This window comes from Typopeltis vanoorti, chromosome 25 (assembly GCF_054136105.1).
Source record: "Typopeltis vanoorti isolate ZY-2024b chromosome 25, IOZ_Tvanoo_1.0, whole genome shotgun sequence".
NCBI classification, from domain to species: Eukaryota; Metazoa; Arthropoda; class Arachnida; order Uropygi; family Thelyphonidae; genus Typopeltis; species Typopeltis vanoorti.
Window position 1 is genome coordinate 73,722,501 of NC_143573.1, and position 12,628 is coordinate 73,735,128.

The 12,628-nt window shown below is 32.3% G+C and overlaps 1 protein-coding gene across 1 annotated transcript in view; it reads right to left on the reverse strand.

Moving 5' to 3' along the window:
• Positions 1–12,628, reverse strand: part of LOC150092851 (serine/threonine-protein kinase BRSK2-like) — a 174,800-nt gene that overhangs the window by 122,874 nt on the left and 39,298 nt on the right. The window contains exon 4 of the mRNA XM_090414299.1: positions 4,578–4,663. Coding sequence (XP_090270425.1) covers positions 4,578–4,663 — 86 coding nt within the window. The remainder of the gene's footprint in view (positions 1–4,577; positions 4,664–12,628) is intronic.

A 12,628-nucleotide genomic window follows, 5' to 3' on the forward strand; every position in this document is an offset into this window, starting at 1 on the left:
GGACTTGAAATGCGCTTTTCGCCCTTCTTTTGTATGAAGTAGTATTGATGTATTTACCGTATCTCTCACTCACTCTCTCTCTCTCTCTCTCTTTCTCTGTTAGATATATACAGCAATGCTATTCTTATTAAATTTCAGTGCATCTTTGTGCTAACATTACTTCATTATTATCTATCTAAGTTTAGATTTTTTTTTATTAAAATGTCAAGTGTAAGTGAATAAATAATATGACGACAATAAGATTCGTCTTATAAGCCAGTTTTTGGACATATCTCTTGGAAATACACAAACGAATACAACAGTGATCATAAGAATTAGATCCATGACATGTTGCAGGTTTTAGTCTGCACGGTCACAAATTAAAAAAAGAAGAAGTTAGAATGCTGTTCTAACTTCCAGTCTATGGAATACTAGATACGATTGACTGGTCGCTACTGTTATTTCAAATACAAAGGGTAACCACTTTGAGAGGTTAGAGATACTTCCGAAGACTTTCATCTTTAAAAGGTTGCTTCTAAATAATATCGGCAAATTTAAACGCATAATTTATAGACGTTTAGCCATTTCAGAAGCATCAGGTATTTTCAAATATAAAACCTGATCTTGTAGTTTACTTTTCTTTCACCTTTCATACAAACATACAAGAGTTTTATGTACCTTTAAATCATGGGTCGACCATTTTGCACTTACTGGCTACAATTGCAACTGTCTTCGTAAATGGCACTGAGCAACTAGCTATTAGAAGAAAAGGAACAATAGGTACATTTATATATTGTAAAAGTATACATATTTATTAATATTATTTAAGTGTATTAAATCTTAAAATCAGGGAACAGATATTGTTTTACCTGTTCTACAATTTTACTTTATGCTTAAATTAATAGATGTAACAGTTTTGAGACGAGACGGGCATGAAAACATATATGCTTTTAATAAGCAAAAAAAAAAAGATGAATTCAAAGTTAATATCAAATTTTATAGTTTATTAAACGATCTCAGGCTGCCCGCATTTTAATGTTAAGGAAACAGTTCGCTGGCTGCATAAAATGGAACAAGTCTCATTGGACATACGATGCATATTTCCGACCACATTTTTAAATTTAAATTCTAATTTATATTGTTATTTATATTGTTATTATATTCGAAATATGTTTTATATGAACATTTTCATCGTAACTAATTAATATTACTGTTATCAGAGCCTCCCAATAATATTTTTCAAAATAAAACTAAATGCGGCCTAGAAGACCACTCTCTGGAAAGGAAACACCCGCGTATATAAATGATTGCCTTCCATTATGGTTTTTCTTCTATTCATGATACGACGTTTCAGCTCTTATGGTTATGTCACTTCGTTACTTTTTTTTTAAATATTGGAATGGCTCTAGACCAATTTTTCTAGGTACATTTCTTGATACAAATAGCATACACTTTGACATCTCTATTGAGAGTGGCCTGATTACGTTAAAGCAAGTGATTACGGCTGTGAGGAGAGGATATCATGTTTGTTAATTGCGTGTGTTCTTCATTAGGTTTATTTGTTTTGTGGGTATAAGTGTGCATGTGTGGGAGCCAGAGTTTCTGGAAGGAAAAAAATCTGCGGCCTGTGCATAAGAACCGGCTATATCACCTTTATTTAACTCTTGTAAAGGCTCTCACGTCCTAAATGAGATTTAAATTCGAGTTTTTCCAACCAAAGGCCTATATCGTTCTTTCGACTTTTTGCTTTAAGCTTGGCGGTGAGACATGCACCTTGCTCCAGTAGGCTGTTGAAATCTGCCTGTTATTGCACAGTATTTCATACTGAATATGAAGTATAAGATACACATTCAACAGGAGATCTTTGCATAAAAACTACAATAATACCTCCGTACAGTCGCTACTTCAATCATGGGAATTCATGAAAATGGCGAGTAACTTTGATCAGGCTATTCCTCATGTCTAAAGACTTTCTGCTCTATGGGGGTTGATTTCGAAATGGACAGGACAAGAAATGTAATGATTCCAGAGAACATCTTTTGCAAAGAGTTAGTCACGCAAGGTTATCTAGAATATAATGACATGCCTTGCCGTACTTTCATATGTAATGGAGTCTTAAAAAACTTAATTTTGAGATTTTCAGGAAGTATGACGCTGAAAACGATTTGCAAGAGATATCTACGTATATACACAGAGGGCAAGTTATTAGATGCACCTATCTAAAGCAAGCAGTACCCGTCGTCAGAATATTCCGAATACGCGAGACACATTCTACTAATCCTCACATAAACTGAAATAGTTAACGTAAAAATAGCAGAAGTTTTTTTCTGTTGTTTTCATTATTCACAAGAAAAACAGTGCATTAGAAGAGAATCTTATATAATCAAATTTTCTGATCGTTATATTTCCAAATGTATTGAAGAGGCACAAATAACATTCATCCTTAAAATAAAGAACATTTGGATATCTTTTAACATTTTTACTTGTTTCTATTATATTGAACAAGAGAAATAAGTAACAAATGCCATAGCTAATATCGTATCTCAAAACCAGTTGGAATTTGATATAACCCTTCCACTGCGTGATGCACATGGAAAAAAAAAAAAACGAATTAGGGAGCAGGAGGGGAATTGTCTTTTCCTAGATTTAGCTTACACTTTCAAATATTGTGGAATATAACGTATTATTTTCAGTAGCGCTTGAGGTGGAAAGAGGACAAATATATTTACGACTACTGTGAAGATAAGAGATAAATTTTAGAAACAGTCATATTCTCAATTGTAGAAAAAACAATATAATAAACAATTATATTGTTTTTTATACTCTGCCAAAGATTAAGTCCGCGATGGTTTCATGTGCATGTAGACGAATATATAAATCAAAAATACTGCATAATATTGGAATACCAAATATCAAGTATTATTCATGTTATACTTTCGTATATTAATAAATATTTCTACGATTTTATTTATGTATATACAGATATATATTTTTTATAAAAATACAAAAAACTTATATATATATATACATATACATGTATATATATACATATACATGTATATATATACATATACATGTATATATATACATATACATGTATATATATACATATACATGTATATATATATATATATATATATATATATATATATATATATATATATACATGTATATATATATATATATACATGTATATATATACATATATATATATATATATATATATATACATGTATATATATATATATATACATGTATATATATATATATATACATATATATATATATATATATATATACATGTATATATATATATATATACATGTATATATATACATATATATATATACATATATATATATACATATATATATATATATATATATATATATATATATATATATATATATATATATATATATATATATATATACAGGGTGTTCGGGATAAATTTGACAGTTTCGTAAGGAAAAAGAAAATCTTCTTTGTATCTATTAAATTTAATGAATTGACAAAAAAACATTACAGGCAGAGTTAATTACAATACTATCAACAAGATTTACTCAAAATAACCACCATTAGCATCGATCACAGCTTCAATTCTGCTTCGGAACCTCGAACAAGCTGATGCTACAGTCTCCCTGGGAAGGGCCGCAAAAACTGTTTTAATTTTATCCATTAACTGGGCTTTTGTATTACTGGAAGTGCGATTGGTGTCTTTTTCAACTGCGCCCCATACAAAATAATCCATGGGGTTAAGGTCTGGGGAGTTTGGAGGCCAAACATTTGGACTGGTGAGTCGTAGAAATTTTCAGACAACCATTTTTGACTTTTCCCAGAGGTGTGGCAAGGGACCGAATCCTGCTGCCATACATACGGCCTACCATTGGCTACCCTTGTTATCCAGGGCTTGACTACAGTTAGCAACTCCACGAACAAAGCCCGAATTCCAATGCCAGGGTTCTTCAACACCTGTTCCTGCAGATTTGCGAGGAATTCTGCTGTACGAACGCAATCAGATCGTCTGCTAGGGATCTTTCTTCTTGCTACATCCTCGTAGTCACCATTGCAAGTCTCTAGTTCATGCCTGATTGTTTTTACTGTATTCAGGGAGCATTGGGCAGCAGTCGTAATATCCTTATTTTGATGGCGGGCACGAATCATCATGATACAAGTTATTCTCTTCCATGATTCAGGTGGGTTCCAGCTATCCATCCTTTCTGACATCTTGTATATGAATGAAGAAGGGTCCAAACTTTTAAATGAAGAGAAGTGTGTGTTAATACATGTAACTTACGGAAAAATATAATTAATTATAAATATGTCAAATTTATCCCGAACACCCTGTATATATATATATATATATATATATATATATATATATATATATATTAAAAGGAAAACAACATTGCTGCATATATGGGCGACTTCTGTAATGAAACAACTGTTTTAATATTACGCAGATTAAGATATAGATTGCTGCATTTTAGATTAATCTACGACACAGCAATCTTATTATAATTAATTACAATCGACTACCACTACTGCTACACCTAGGAAACAAGAAAAAAGAAGCCCGTGGCGAATCACGTACTCACAGGTACTTTTTGTTTTCGTACACGTCAAAAAGTCCAAGCACGTGTGGATGTTCAATGAGCTTCATTATGGCGATTTCCCGTTCGACCTGGAAAAGAAAAGAAAATAGACAGTCAAGATAACTGAGAAGAGCAGGAAGTGTAAATGCGTATTTAATAGTGGTGACAATTATGGAAAAAAGTGATTTTTTTTGGTCGAGTAAATGGCTGTTTTTATTGTGTTATTTGTCTCATTAACAGAGCTACACTTCGTTCATGCAAATGAAACGACAGGAAGAATCGAATCATTAGTTGCATGATCGAGTTTCTTTGTTTCCCATATAGAATAATTTCACGTGGAAGATTTTGCTCCGTAGGTAATCTTTAAAGTATATCACTACGTTTTTTAATCAAATTTTGTGAAATTTACTTGATCATTCCTGATATCCATGACATTAGACAATGTTCTTTTTAAATTTTTTCATTTACCCAAATAGGAAGATATATGATAATTTAGAGAATGATTCACACATACACTGTTTCTTATAATTTTTACCCATATTATTAGAGAAAATAGGACAGGTCGCAATTTGACTTATAGATGGTGCTCGAAGTCTTATTTGAATCAGACTGCAGAAATCTTTTGATTTACTTTGTGGTATTTGCAGAAGATTACAAAAAAAAATCTATTCCTCACCCCGACAACTGGAATCACCTGTACTCTCGAGTAGGTGATTGGAATGCATTGCTTGAGATTGTGGTGAGTGCAGGGACAGTGAATACATTTAAGTAGAGGTACGATGAGCTGTGCATGTGAGAGAGTGGGACCTCTCACGAGAGCCTTTTGACTCCATGGAGGTCTGTTGATAATAATAATAATAATAATAATAATAATAATAATAATAATAATAATATTTTCCTGAAATTTCATCTACTTTGCCAATTAGGAATGTAAAGATCGCAGACATTTTTTTTTCATACATGAAATTGCTGTTCCTTTTGTATTTCTTCTGCACTGATACGTTTTTAGTAAAATGACTCCAAATGCACTAAAATAACTCAGTAAATCTGTGTTTAGGATATGAACCTTCGGAAATGCCTTTACACTCACTGGCAGAACTACTCATAGATGAAAATAATTCCTCGGTGCGTTTCTTAGAATCTTGTGAATCGCACAAGAATATTTCTAATTCAATAACCATTGGTTATGTTTATGCAAAAGTCACTGTACTCGGGATAGATGGTACAAATTGAGAGGAAAATAATAACCAGTGGAGTAGCAGGGGAAAATGCAATCAAACGTTAATGAATTCAACAGTAATTATTGCAAAACGTCCAAAGCAAAAGTTAATTCAAAGACAATGAACATTTTGTATCAGTAATCATGTTTCTGATATTTCGAGGCCTGATTTCTTCTCAAAATATACATTCCAAGACCGATTAATTTATTGCTCAAGGGAAATAAAAAAAATACTCAACAGCAGGTCATCTATCGATTCGAGCAAATTACGCATTCTTTGATGCCTTTCGGGTGATATTGTGATTATTGTGGGCTCTCAAAATCTATTATTGTCATGTAAGAAGGACGCACTTTTGTATCCGTACATAGCAAACAACACGTTTTTTTTTCAGTATGTATAGTGAAAAATTCTGCCTGAGATCAGCTCACTCAATCTCATTTAATACAAAATTGTAGAAAATGTTCCATTCCTCACATATGTTGTGAATTCGAACAAAATCTCAAAGGAGAGTCCTCTTTTACGGCACTACTCTCGTATATGAATAGTTGAATCTGTATCTGTAGATTCGACACAACCTTTATCAATCTTGAATATTGGAGTAGTTTTTCAGAAATATTTTAAATAAAAAAATCTAAAAATAAAAGACAGAAAAAAAGGTCTCACATTCCATTTGATTTGCATCCCAAAACTACGCTTAGTTGGCTTGGACATTAATTACAGTGATATCTTAACCTCATTAATATTTTAATAATAATAATAATAACAAAAACAATAAAATAGGCTGTATTCAGAGACAGCGTATACTGACCTGCCATTTGATCAAATTTTGTTTGATTTCAAAAACATAATTCCACACTTCATAAACATATAAATAATTCTTACCTTATCACTAAATTACACTGATCTGAAAAGTTGAAAGGCATATTATTTGAGCATGCTGTCTCTTTCTGTTGGCAGAATAACCTTGCTTTTTTATAATAATTGTTCATTGTACAACTCTGAGAAACTGCTCGAAGTCAGTTAACAGATTATTACATTATTGCTGAGGGCTGATAAAAACAAAATATTGCACTCTAATACGATATTTATATTTACAAACTACTAATTACCGAAGGGAAATAAAAAAATACTCAACAGCAGATCATCTACCAATCCAGCAAATTACGCATTCTTTGATGCTTTCGGATGATAGCAGCAGCAAATGAAAGCTTAGGGAAGACCAAAAAATGCAATATAAGGAAAAAACTGAAGATCTGGGATGATACAATCAAAGAAATAATAAAACGAGAAAAAAAAGCCTATCGCAAATGGTTAAGCAGTAAAAGATTAGAAGATGAAATAGAATCTAAAAGAAATAAGAGCCATAGCTAAAAGAGAAGTCAGAAAAAGACATAGAGAATCATGGAACAAATTTGTTTCTAATTTAGAACATGATTTATATAAAATAAGACCCAATGTATAAAGATTTTGAAACACTTAAATGCAGACACCAAAGAAAACATAAAATTAAACACCGAATTGAAATTAGAAGAATTTCTAAATTACTATACAGAATTGTGAACAGATAAATATTTTAAAAACGACAACTGGCAAACAATTAACGAAAATGAAAAGGAAATAACTAAAGAAGAATTAGAAATCAGCCTGAAAGAAACAAGAAACGGAAAATCACCTGGAGAAGATAAGCTAGGTTCAGAACTATATAAATACGCAGGAACAAGATTCAAAGAAAAACTCTTATTATTTTTAAATAGGATTTATTCAACTGGTATCCCGCAATAGAATGGAAAAAAGCAATTGTGATTCCTATTTTTAAAAAAGGTAAAAGAGATGACCTTAAAACTATAGAGGTATCAGTATACTAAATTCCTGTTACAAAATATATAGCAGAATCTTAAATAGCAAACTAATGAAATATTCCGAAAACTTTATTTTAGAAGTACAGAATGGATTTAGAAAAGGACGATCATGTATAGGCCCGGCCTTTTGTCTAAAATTAATAATAGAGAAAAGAAGAGAATACAATTTAGAAACATATTGCATTTATTGACTTTGAAAAAGCATTTGACAAAGTTAAAAGAAACATTATTTAACATATTAAAAGAAAGACAAATTAAAAGAAAGACAAATACAAAATAATATCCTAAAAGCTATCACATGTATATATGAAAATAATCAAATACAAATAAGATTAAATCACGAGCTATCATATACGAGAGAGATAAACCAAGGGGTCCGACAGGGATGTCCCCTCTCAGCAACTCTTTTTTAATATTTACTTAAATGAAATAATAATAAAATGGAATAAAAATTTACATCAAGGAATTAAACTTTCTCCTACAGTGAACTTAAACACTCTCCTTTTTGCCGACGACCAAATAATAATTACAAATTCTGAAGATAACTTACAGAAAGCTATTTTAGATCTAAATGAGATAGCCAAAGATTATGGTATGATAATATCAACAGAAAAATAAAAAACTATGGCCTTTAAAGGACAAGATCCAGCAAGCACTAAAATAGTAATAGATAACAAGATCTTAGAACAGGTGAATTCATTTAACTACCTAGGATGTACGATCACATATGAAAATGAAAAAGATTTAAACGTAAAAATTGCAAAATACTTAAAAATAACAGGTGTAATTAACTCTATATTTAAACCAAACCTAGTTCAAAAACAAACCAGGCTAAAAGTATACAATACATTAGCCCTACCAGTCTTAATGTATGGAAGCGAAATCTGGACAATAAAACAAAAAGACAAAGATTTAACAACAGCAGAAATGAAGTTTATGAGAAAAACTGCAAAGTATACCCTTTTTGATCACAAAAGAAACGAAGAAATTATGAAAGAATTAAAATCCAAGAACCAGTAATAGAAAAAATTAAAAAATATAAACACAAATGGATAGAACACGTTCAAAGAATGAAAACAGAAAGATTACCAAAACAAGCCTTAAAGTACAAGCCATTAGGAAAAAGAAAACCAGGACGTCCTCTTAAACGATTCAACGATGACTTCTAAGGCAGGAACAGGCCATGCTAGGCCTAAATCCTTGATACGCATGATGATGATGATGATGAAGAACTACTAATTACCTATAGTTTTAGAATATAAATTAAAAAAAATTACTTTTCATATTATTTCTAAAATACTTATTCGATACTAATAAGATGTATTGCTATCTTACGATTATAATCCGCTTGTATTCCTATTTCCATCAAAACTTCATTCTGAAAACAATATACTGTACTCGTATTTCAAATATGTGAAGATTTTGGTGAGAACTGACGACATGCTAAAATGTTTATCTTTGTCTAGCAGGTGATTAAAACTATCATAATATCTTACAAGAAAACTTCAACATGAGGGAACGAGAAAATAATTAATTGTAAATGGGAAAAAATTTTATTAAAAAAAATAAAATAAATCTCGAAAAATTGCTGACTGTTATAATTATAATAATGAACTTCTTAATTAAATGCTGTGGTTGCGGACGTCCTTTTATATCGGGAGATTATGGTAAAACAGGCACACTATGGTGAAAGATTACGCAGACGAAAGGTGGGTAAAGTAGAGTTAGCAAAAATCTTTAATAGATGTTTCCTGCAGATGACGCTATCTCTTGAAGCAGTACAAAGTTCCTGAAAAGCGGGACTAGGTGGGTTGAGGATAAGAGTGTTATTAAGTGAGAATGTCCAGGATTCCCCCCCCCCCTCCCCTCGAGACATGGAAGAAACAGGTGCTGTCGTGTCAAATATTGATTTCTTTCACAGTCAAAGCGATGGATAACATCGTCGGTTGCTGATGGAGTGGAATACTTTAGAGATGCTGAAAGAAAATACCGGTAACGTGATATGCTCTCTGTACACCTCTTGTTCTTTTTCTTTTTCTTTACTGAGCTATTTCCTTTTTTTTTAAAATGCTGGAATAGGGTGTTAGAGGAAAGGAGCAATTTGTTCCAAGAAATGCCTTGAGGGGAGTGTGTGGGATGGGGAGGATTTATCATTGCTAGTGTGAAAGCTTGATAACTTGCTCTACTTTCTTTTGAATGTAGAATACGCACTTCTGGTTATAGTGTTAACTTTTCTCATTAAATTCTCAACAAAGATACTTGTCATCCGTTCTGCTAATGATGTCCTAGTAAACGATGCTCTTATAAAGCTTTCTAATACTAGAAACAGTTTTTCTGTTCCTGGGCGTGTTATATATTAATACTAAACAAACATATATAAAATATTAATTTATTGTTAAAATGAATATTTTAACAGTAACATATTAATTGTTACTGTTACTATTTATTTATTGTATATTAGTTACTTAATTCTGTTCACTAATCAGATATAAAATTTTGCATATATAAAAATACTATAAAGGATGTAATAAATTTAGCTTAATCCTTTATCCAAGTGTGTGCAAACAAAGTTTGCGCCTGAAAGTATCTTCAGGACTTGGATAAAGTGGTATACAACACCGGGCAACTCCTTGCAAAGGTGGAGCAAGCTACCAACACTCCTATCTCAGCATCTCCCATAATGCAAAACACATCTCCTTGCAGATATGTATAATGTTATGCATTAAGGGAAGGGCCACTACCCAGACTAGTTTCGACCTTTATTGAGGTCTCTTCAGTGGGAGCCAGGCCCAGAGGTGGAGATACAAGGCAGAAGCAATGACAGGTCATCTTTACCTATAGTAGTTGCCAAACGGTGTGCCACCTTTTTATTAAATTACTCTGGATTTAGAGAAAGATGTTGAAAGGTTATTTTTCACTTGGTTAGACTATAATAAATTTAGTTTAATCCTTTATCCAAGTGTGTGCAAACAAAGTTTGCGCCTGAAAGTATCTTCAGGACTGGGGTAAAGTGGTACATCACCGGGCAACTCCTTGCAAAGGTGGAGCAAGATACCAACACTCCTATCTCAGTATCTCCATAGGAGTTTGGCAATTCCTATAGGTAAAGATGACCTGCCATTGCTTCTGCCTTGTATCTCCACCTCTGGGCCTGGCTCCCACTAAAGGTCGAAACTAGTCTGGGTAGTGGCCCTTCCCTTAATGCATAACATTATACATATCTGCAAGGAGATGTGTTTTGCATTATGGGAGATGCTGAGATAGGAGTGTTGGTAGCTTGCTCCACCTTTGCAAGGAGTTGCCTGGTGTTGTACCACTTTACCCCAGTCCTGAAGATACTTTCAGGCGCAAACTTTGTTTGCATACACTTGGATAAAGGATTAAACTAAATTTATTATAGTCTAACCAAGTGAAAAATAAACTTTCAACTATAAAGGATGCTTATAGCATTCACACAATATTATATTTCGAAATCATGAACAAATCAATTACGGATTGTATTTGAAAACACGTGTTGTCCGATGAACGGATTCATTTTTTTAAAAATAATTTTGAGATATTTAAATCACATTTGTAATCTGAAATTCCAAACTTTAGCAAGAAAATTCCGTGATTTCTTTGTGATGGAACATTATATAGAATAGCTTCTTTATATGTCATACTTTTATGAACTCTATTAAGAGTGTGGACATCATTAAAGTATAAAATCAAAATCGTCACTTGATATATTAGAGAAATTTATAATGACGAAACATAGTTCTAAGAAAATAATTTGTATTTTAAATTTATATTTTATATAGCTGACTATTAAAATTAACTATTAACTATTAGTTTTAATATATTTATTTTACCTGTGTGTGTGTGTGTGTGTGTGTGTGTGTGTGTGTGTGTGTGTGTGTGTGTGTGTGTGTGTGTGTGTGTGTGTGTGTGTGTATAATCTTTATTTCTGACAAAAGTCTTTTTGATGGAAATAAAATCTTTGTTTAGTTTGATTAGAATTATAACCGACTATCCGAAACCAGTGTATTTGTCAGTTAATTACTGTGTTCTTTGGCTGTTTGCTTGTCTTTCATGATGAGAAACCAGAGTTTCTGGAAAGAAAAATCTTGCCACTTCTGCATCAGACCAGATATCTCGTTTTCAGCTGAAAAGGTTTCCCGCGTGCTAGAACCTCGATCTTGACAATCGAAGGCCAAATGTATCGACCTCGTGACGGCGCTACAGATGGACAAGAAATAAAAGCATAATATACGTTATTTGCAATCCTAAGACCTCTAGCGAAAAGCTTTTGTCCTAAATGGAGTAAAAAAAAAGTTATCATAACTTCATATTCTGTTTTGGTTTTATAGTCAGCTTGCGCATATTTGTTAGGTGCTATAGGACGACTTTCGAATTGAACTAGCCCTTCTCTGCTTTGAAGAGGCTTTTTTTCACCTTGAAGAATGCTAACAGGGCAAGATCAGTAAATATGATGGGAAAGCTGGATGTTTAAAACCTAACTTAAATACCTTCAGGTTTCCTTTCCTTTCTGTTGTATTAGAGTAAATCTGGAATATACGTAAAGATCTTCAGCTCTCGAATAGTGCGCTTGGGCGCGTGCGCGCGCGCGCGCGCACACACACACACACACACACACACACACACACACAGAAACATTTATTATGTAACTGGCCCTTTTAGCAACAAGCTTGCATGTCAAAGTAACCGTAGTTAAGACTTAAAAAATAAATTTTAAAGACTGATCGAATTTTTGATGCCAAGAAGAAATATCGAGTCATATCTCATGTTACAAAATAAATAAACGATTGGGTCTTGGATTGTTTTATTTTGAACTGCTTTCCTAAAGAAACGTAATGGCCTAGTTTTGGATGTACTTTTAATTTTCTTTGTTCACTACGTAGTAGAGGAATTATGATAATTTTTTTTAAACTTTTTTTTTTAGTTTGTTTTTCTTGCAAGAATGTAAAATGGGAAT